Here is a 9,426-nt window from a genome sequence, read left to right on the forward strand (position 1 = left end):
AGCTCACAACTCGATATCCGTGTTTTTGATCAACAGTCATAACCAAACTATTTTTAAAATACTCAAATAAAAAAATGATTTTTTTTTTTGAATAGTTTTTTTTTCAAATAATTTTTATGTCAATTATTTTTTCTGTCAATTCATTTTTTAGGCCTGTATAAACATTTTGTGCAATACGTTTTTAATATTTTTTAAAAATTTTGTTTAAACCAACACGTTTGGAGATTACATATTGATAAAAATTAACAAAAACCAATTTATTAAATTTTTTTAAATACAAACCAAAACATAAACGTTACCAAACATTATCAACATTTTTTCATTTGTTAAATTTTATTAATTTAATAAAAAATTCTTTATGTTGTACCTTTTTTTAGCTTCATTATTGTCCCTCACTCCTGCCTCGCCCGTGAAGCTCATATTATTGGGGGCTATTGATTGATGTATTTGACTATAAAATGACTAACTTGCCCCTCTTTCATAGAATGTCAAATTACTATGTAAGTATAAAATGAAAAGGGCAATAGTGTAATTTCACTCATGCAATAGACCCCCCTCTCTCCTCTGCTGAGTATCAATTGGTCACTGTTCGATAAAGGAAAAGAAAAAAAAAGGGCCAAAACTGAGCACAGACTGTCAGTGATCAATATATGAAAGAAATGAAAAATAAATAAAAAGTGCTATAAGTTAGTATTCGATGAAAAAAAAAATTAAAAAAAATTCTGGAACTGAGGCTTTATATAAGTCAGCATCTTCATTTGTATAACTACACCATCTTCACCATCTTTATTCCAACAACTTCAGCAACTTCTTCACCATACAATATCATAAATTCAATGTAGATATCCGTATAAAAGAAGAGACAAAGAGCTTTCATAAGAGATTAGTTTGAACCACAATTTCATATTCTTCATAGCTTCACAATTTCAAAGCTGAGCTGCACAAAGCCGAATATTTCAGCAAACGAGACAACCGGCCGGTCAACCAGTTTCAGTCCCAGCTTCCACTAGTTTGCTTGCCTTTTGCGCTCAGTTTGGCTATCTGTTGCTTGCCTTTTGCACCAGCAATAGAGGCTCAGTTTGGCTATCTGTTGGTTTTTTTTTTTTTCACACCATTTTCATACATTTTGCTATACATCTTTCATACATTTTTGATACATTTTTCTTAACTTTTGCAGTCATCATGCTGAGAACAAAAAGAGTGAGACCCGAACGTAGCAAAACCTCTAATCCTTTACAACGTCAACAACATCATCATTATCCAACTATTGATTTTCTCACATACAATCACGAACAAGCTTATTCAAATTTTGCCAATCGACCAATTGTTACGGGGAGAAAGGTAAATCTACCTTTTCAAAATGATCCACTGTTACTTAGCAGACTGGATACGATGGGATGGTTACCTTTAACTAATTTATCACAAAAAGGTGTATCCCCGTCTTGTATATTTATTTTACCTTCACTTGAGACCTACTGAGGGAGAAGTGGAACAGTATAGTCTGACCTCTTATGTGAAAGGTAAGGTAATCACACTAAAACCCCACACTTTCGCACAAATTATTGGAGTTCAGACCGGGGATTTGCAATGCCATTTTCAGACAGAGTCTTAGTTAGCTAACATTGTTGGTGATCTGACTGAGGTTTATACCACAATTTGTGCGAATTGATTTACCGGCACTAATTTACAAGCAAGACATTTAAAACCCACCTTCGTATTCTTCATTGATGGATAGTTGAAAATGTCACTCCCAAAAAATGACATTTTGATGTTGTTCCATGTTTTAATGTTTATTTGTTTTATTATTTTAAAATTGGACAAACATTAGATTTATGCTACATATTACTGAAAGAAATGATGGTTGCAAATCTTGGTACTCTCAGTGGCCGGTCACTACCTTTTGGAGCTTTGTTAACCAAAATTTTCAAAGCGCATCATATCAACCTTGAAGGTGAAGTAGATGTGAAAATTACTTCACCAATTTCTGAGTATACACTGACCCAAGCTGGTGGTGTTGAAAACTTACTGGGCGCTATTAATTTTGCAAATGAACCAATACCTGATCCGGAAGACCCCAATGACAATGCCATGCCACCAAATCAACAACCCCAATACTGGACTGATTATTTAGCTTTGGAACAAGAACAGTACAATCAGCGTCTACAATGGGAACAACAAATAACTAATCAGGTCAATACATTGGGTACTTGTTTCGATGAATTTGTCGCCGCTCAGAACTCACTAATTCAACAATTTGGTGAGTTTCGTGCAGACTTTAGGAGACATGATGAAGTGACAAGTAACCGCATTAATTAGATTGACCATCGAGTCACTCAGGTGTACCATCACTACTTCCCTCCACCTCTACCACCACTTGACAATGATGCTTAACTTGTTTCGATGAGCGATTAAATGGTTCACACATGTTGTGGTAATTTTGTTTTCTTTTTTTGTTGTAATATTTTGTATTCTTTTTTTGTTGTAATATTTTGTATTAACGTTATGAATAGTAAATTTTTGTGTGCACTCTAAAATTAACCAGTGACAATGTTATAACAATTTGTGAGTTGTATTATGAAGTAAAGATGCCATATGCATTTTTTAAAAGGTGCATATTATACATCTCTCCTAACTGATGCACGAATGTTAATTACAATAACAATTACAACTTTCGTCGACAACATCATAAAAATTAATAGAACAATTAATTTGAAATTAAAATTAATAAAAAAATGCATATAAAAATTAATAGAACAATTAAAATTAATAACAAAACCATTATTTGAATCAAATGAAAAAAAAAATTAATAAAAAATTATTTTGAAAAAAAATTAATAGAACAATTAAAATTAATAACAAAACCATTATTTGAATAAAATGAAAAACAAAATTAATAAAAAATTATTTCATAAAAAAATTAATAGAACAATTAAAATTAATAACAAAATCATTATTTTAATAAAATGAAAAAAAATTTAATGAAAAATTATTTCGTATACAAATTAATAAAAAAATTAAAATTAAAAACAAAACCATTATTTTAATAAAATGAAAAAAAAATTAATAAAAAAAATTTTGTATAAAAATTAATAGAACAATTAAAGTTGATAACGAAACCATTATTTGAATAAAATGAAAAAAAAATTAATAATAAAAATTTCGTATAAAAATTAATAAAAAAGAATTAAAATTAATAACAAAACCATTATTTTAATAAAATGAAAAAAAATTAACAAAAACTTATTTCGTATAAAAATTAATATAAAAATTAAAATTAATAACAAAATCATTATTTGAATAAAATGAAAAAAAATAATAAAAAATTATTTCGTATAAAAATTAATAGAACGATTAAAATTAATAACAAAACCATTATTTTAATAAAATGAAAAAAAAAAGTTAATAAAAAATTATTTCGTATACGAATTAATAAAAAAAATTAAAATTAATAACAAAACCATTATTTTAATAAAATGAAAAAAAAATTAATAAACATCATAAACTACAATTTCTGCATGCATCATTCAACCATCAACCAAAAAAAATGTTTGCCCCTACATATTATACATTGCATCAACAACACATTAAGTATCTTTATCCATGTAATTATATTTTGTTAATTGACTATGTGATGCTGTTTGACAAAGAAATTTGATTTGGGTTCCCTTTCCTTTAATTGTCATTTAGCCCAATCCTTGTCCTCATTGTCAGTTATCCTACAAAAAGAGAGAAAAAAAAAGTCATTAAATTCACAATTACAAAAAAAGTGAGGGAAGTTATGTAATAAAGGTGTCATAATGATTGAAACTAGTAAAATAATTATACATTTTCAACCATTAATCACTACGAAATTCACTTGCTTTGTTCACATCACAAATTTAGCCATGGCCAACATAATTTTGCCACATAGTAGTAGCAATTACATTTCTAAAGTTTGATTGGTACGTCAACCCAAGTTGTGACATGTCAACATAGTCAACTTGCTCTCCAACAAACCCGTCTCCTTCCGCTTCTGCCGCCATTTCATTATCAGCTTCCATGAAGAATGGGTCCATATCTGCATGCAAACGGATCCAATTGTGCAGTACACAACATGTAATCACGAGAGGGCCTTGTCTTGTAGACTTATAATTTGGCATGGACCGCAATATTGGAAATCGCTTCTTCAGAACACCAAATGTTCTTTCTATGATATTGCGTAACGACGAATGTCGATGGTTAAACAATTCCTTGGGTCCAGAATAATGACGGCCATGAAACTCTTGCAAGTGATAGCGTTGGGAACGAAATGGGGCAAGAAATCCAGGCATGTTCGTGAAACCAGCATCCACTAAATAATACTTGCCTACATGTAAATAATGAATACACTGCTCTGTCAAATAGATATACAAAAAACTAATTTCAAAAAATGTACAGTGTGTTATTTGGTGACACTCACCATGGAGTGAGTGTGGGAACTGTAGATCAGCTCTTGTAATAGAGTAAACTAAAATAGCGTTGTCGTGAGCGCTACCTTCCCATCCAGAATTAATAAATGTGAACAACATGTCGAAGTCGCAAGCTGCGAGTACATTTTGCGATACCGTAGATTTGCGATCGCGGAATGTATTTTGTCTTTACATCTACCAATGTGCCATCAATAGCACCGACACAATCCTACTTGAAAGATATTTGTTTGACATTAAAAGCGAAACAAACTTGGATATTACTTTTATAACATGAAAAAAAAAAATATCGTTCCTTATTGTTATTGAAAACTTACAGGACAAACATATAGTCATATCTTGAACCAGGGAAAAAATCTCTTGTCATTTAAAATTTTTGCCAGTATCTGGTCTTGGTTACGTGGTTTGATAACCGTTGATGCAAGCTTGCACAGTGCCTGCATAACAATTTTGATGTGCCGACAAATAGTTTCCGTGGAGTGTTGAAATCTATCAACTAGTAGTCAATGGCGGTCATTTTGTGCGAAAGTGTATAAAAAAATTCTAAGCGATTCCTCAACACTGATATGCATATGCTCAGTGTTGATAAAGCCATTTTAAAGTAAAGTGTCTTTCAATAAAATGAATATTTGTGCATCCATTTGCATAATGTCCATCATTGTTTCTGGATGGCCATTTAATAAACTGAAGATGTAATCATCACCTTTGAATGGACAAGTTTGCTGCGGTGGTCTGCTACTTGACGCATTCATATGGTCATGCATAAAAGCAATCATAAAAAAATTCATAAAATCTTCAATAACCTCATCCTCCTCTGATAAGATCTCCATTGCATTGTTTTATGTGTCGGATGACATATTGTTTCGTCTACATCACAGTAAAAGCATAATTATAAAATAATGTTTGACAATATGCTAACTGTTACCATTATTGGTGAAACTAAATTAACAAGTAGCTACATTCAGTTGGCCTTAGTCATTTACAAGCATCCACTAAAATATATACGTGAAGAAAATTTGTTTTATATGTATTCATCTTATCATAAGAATATGGACATAAAAGAACGCAGAACAATAATACAACATATTGATGTAAAACAGAAACTACTTAAGAATTCAATAAAAATAAACATACGAAGATGGATAAAAAAGAGCATATCATGGGATGAAAAAAAAATGATAAAAAATAAATCAGGAATCATCAAATCATCTTGCACAACTACAAAGAGAATCGCTAACTCAATCAAAACACAACTTCTCACTTCAGTGCAAAGCTAGGATCATAGCTAGGCACATATGGGTAGGAGTACGCATAAAAAACCTTCGTCATTCCTTGTCTTTAAATAGTGTCAGTGTCCTAACGTACTAGACCGATGGTATGTCCCTAAGCTCTAGCAATACATCTTGACATGCATCAAGAGAATACTCATCACCACCTTCACTTACAACCTTTGTGTCAGTTGATCGTGCACGTGAATGTTCTGTTTTTTCCTGTATGTAGGTAGTGAAAGTTGCGCACACATCATCGAACCCACTTGACCGTGACTTTTTAGAACGACCACTGTCAGTCTGGCTGCTTGTAGGACCCCTCTTGTGACTTTTGCCCTTCGCTTTCATCGCCGAATAAGTCAATAGGAATGGCTTCAGCAGCATTACTCCCACCAGCTTCAGGGCTCCAAAATTTATTAAGCATTTCATCTTCTTCATTTGAGTCAAGGGCTCCTTGTGTGGATGCACGAGACGAGGCCCCTGTGGTACAACAATTTTCAACAATTTCCGTCATTTCTTGGAAATGCTCAAATCCTTTTGTCCTAAACTTCTTTACATTTTTTGTAGCCTAAAGCAATTGAAAATATTGAAAATAAGCATACTGTATGTGTGATGAAATGTTACAAAAAAAATTTGAAAATGGTACGGATTAATGAAAAACCTTATCCCAAAATTCATCGGTTGCAACAATAGTTCCTACAATGGGATCTCATCCCAGACCAGTCTGTGCCTGCAGTCGCTTAAACGTATGGTAATCAACTTTCAATCACTGATATTTTTGTTGCACCTACTTTGATGTATACCGAAATCCATACAGATTTTGCAACTGATTTGCAAAATGATTCCAATGCCTAATTGTCTACACAGTACTACGGCCTATTGTTTGAATTTTTTTAACCTCTTCTCTCGACATGTTTATTAATTTCATTTCAATTCTGGGAGTCCACATTCTTGTATCTTGATTGTCATCTGAATTGTTTCCATCCATCTAAAAACACAATTTATATTTAAACTTCTCTAGAGTGGATATAAAAAAATAATAGAGAAAAAATCAACTACAATTATTTATGTTTAAGCACGATTCAAAATTAATGTTTATTTGAACTTGTTAAATAATGTTAGGAAAAGCAGATTAATTGAAGGGCAAAACAGATACAAAATAAAAATAAGATAATATTGTCTATAAAAAATAACCAGAAATAAGCAGAAGAAGAAATAAGCAGAAGAATAAGAGCAGAAAAAGAGAAGCATGAAAGGGTGGCTGGGAAAGCACGGTGGTCGACCGGCTGGATGACCTAGGGGAGGACCAGCCAGTTGTCCTGGCGGTTGATTGGCTCAGCTTAAACCGTTCAAACAGTTTAGACAGATCAGAAACCATTTCTATACCCATTTCGACTTCTCAGAAACCATTTCAGAACTCATTTCTACATACCAGATGGATTGAAGGATATACGTACCAGATCAGTGGGAGTTGAATAGTTGTCATCGGTGATGGACTGGGTACAGTGAGTGAATATGCGCTTCTTTGGTAGTCGTTTGATTCGAGAATAGGTTTAACAAATTTGACCTGTGACAAAAAAAAATTGGAATAAAATTGGGGATGTTTTCAAAAAATCAGTGAGCTGTAAAAAAATATTTGGAAGAAATTTGTGATTTATTTGACCTCGGTGTCATCGTTGTTTGGTTGCCCGGAGAATGAATCTCCCACAACGCACAAATTGTAACTCACTTGATTTGTGGGAGATGGTATGGGTAGGAAGGGGGTTCACAGACATAGTTTATAAAATGGTCTCAGTTCACAGGAACGAATGCTACCCGTGACGAATCATCAGCCGTGATCTTTCAAACAAAGGAAGACGAGTAAATCAGTTCAGCTTTAAATTTCTTTTTGCACGTGAACCTTTTCAGAAATGAGGAACATGGAAGGCTTTTCAAAAATGGAGAAGAGTAAAGATGTTGGAAACTTTTGACAGTGGAGAAATGAAGAAGAAAGCTGCCAAACAGGAAGTCGAAATGTGTTTTGAATGATATGGTGGAATTGTATTTTCAAAATCGTATCCAAATGTGAAGCGCGAATGATAGGTTGGAAATCCAATTTGAAAATACAACCAAACAGAGCCTTAATTTTTTTGTGATGTGTTGTTTTTCAAGTCATTTTGGGACACTTCTATATAATATGTATACAACTCATGGGCTTCCAAATTCCCAAATAACAGTTCTTCAAAAATTTTTTTAAAAAAAAAAGAAAAAAGAAAAAAAGATCACCTAAAGCAGAAGAGGATGAGGGTTTTCTCACTAGACTGTCTGTCAAGCTAGTCTCCTCTTCCAGTGGTGCTGTCAGTATTGGAGTTGCCTGCATTAAGAAATAAATACGTACATGTAAATCATGTATCATGAAACCAGCATCAAAAAGAAGATGATTCCAAAAGGTTGAACTATAATAAAGTTAATGGTAACCTAAACAAAACCAAAAGAGGCCTATACAAACGATATAAAAGGCCTGCAGATCGCTATAGGTGAAAAGAATCAACAAAATGATCTAGATTGGGAGAGACTTACCCAGAAACCCAACTATACAAAATAGCCAAAAAGCAACTCTTTAGCCAATGTAAAGGCACATGTTCCCCTTTAAAGGTCCTCTTGTTTTGCTCTTTCCAAAGATGCCACATCAAGCACAAATGATCTAACAACTCCCCATCATATTTATACATAAAACACCAATTTATATAAAATAAAATAAAATTATCATCTTCTAATAAGTTTATAAATCGTGAGTTATGAAGCGCATACACTTCTACTAGCATGACGTACATTGGTGTAGACACATTGGGGATACATAATTTCTGAAAATTTTGGCAGGTCAAAATGTAAAATATGGAAAAGATAAAACAATAGAAAAACACTTCATCACTTAGTTAAGATAAGCCCTAGCCTAGAGAGAGAAGAGAAAAAGAAGAAAGAAGACACAGAGGAGGGTCGTTGTTCCCTAATTTCTTGAGAATGCTATGTTGTTCATAGACTCTCTCTCTCTCTCTTTTCTTCGTGAAAGCTCACTGTAATTTTTTTTTATTCCTCTATGTTGGCTTGATTTTTTTCTCCTTTTTTTTTCTTGTCAAAGCCCACTTCTATGTTAAGCCCCCAAATGAAAAAGAGGAGTCTTTGTTGGAGTCACATTGACTCAGTCTCTCTCTTCTTCACAGAACATTTTGCTGACTACATTATTATTTTTAATAGTGCAAAAATTAGAATAAAAATTCTTGTGGGTACTATGATTGTTATGTAAATTAGGTTTCGAAATTTCTACTGTTATTAGCCTATTGTGATTATTATCTTAGTTAAGATAAGCCCTAGCCTAGAGAGAGAAGAGCAAAAGAAGAAAGAAGAGACAGAGGAGGGTCGTTGTTCCCTAATTTCTTGAGAATGCTATGTTGTTCATAGACTCTCTCTCTCTCTCTCTCTTCTTCGTGAAAGCTCACTGTAATTTTTTTTAATTCCTCTATGTTGGCTTGATTTTTTTTTCTCATCTTTTTTCTTGTCAAAGCCCACTTCTATGTTAAGCCCCCAAATGAAAAAGAGGAGGCTTTGTTGGAGTCACATTGACTTAGTCTCTCTCTTCTTCGCAGAACATCTTGCTGACTACATTATTATTTTTAATAGTGCAAAAATTAGAATAAAAATTCTTGTGGGTACTATGATTGTTATGTAAATTAGGT

General features: G+C 32.8%; 1 protein-coding gene across 1 annotated transcript; it reads right to left on the minus strand.

The window, feature by feature from the left end:
• Positions 1-3,679: 3,679 nt before the first annotated feature.
• On the minus strand, positions 3,680-4,310 carry LOC145799401 (uncharacterized). The gene is made up of 2 exons (XM_082888975.1): positions 3,946-4,310; positions 3,680-3,716 (listed from the first exon to the last, which is right to left on the minus strand). The coding sequence occupies exons 1-2, from the start codon at positions 4,308-4,310 to the stop codon at positions 3,680-3,682; spliced, it is 402 nt and encodes a 133-aa protein (XP_082745101.1).
• Between the last annotated feature and the right edge of the window lie 5,116 nt (positions 4,311-9,426).

This window comes from Camellia sinensis, chromosome 9 (assembly GCF_055761805.1).
Source record: "Camellia sinensis isolate YWXY chromosome 9, ASM5576180v1, whole genome shotgun sequence".
Taxonomy (NCBI): Eukaryota; Viridiplantae; Streptophyta; class Magnoliopsida; order Ericales; family Theaceae; genus Camellia; species Camellia sinensis.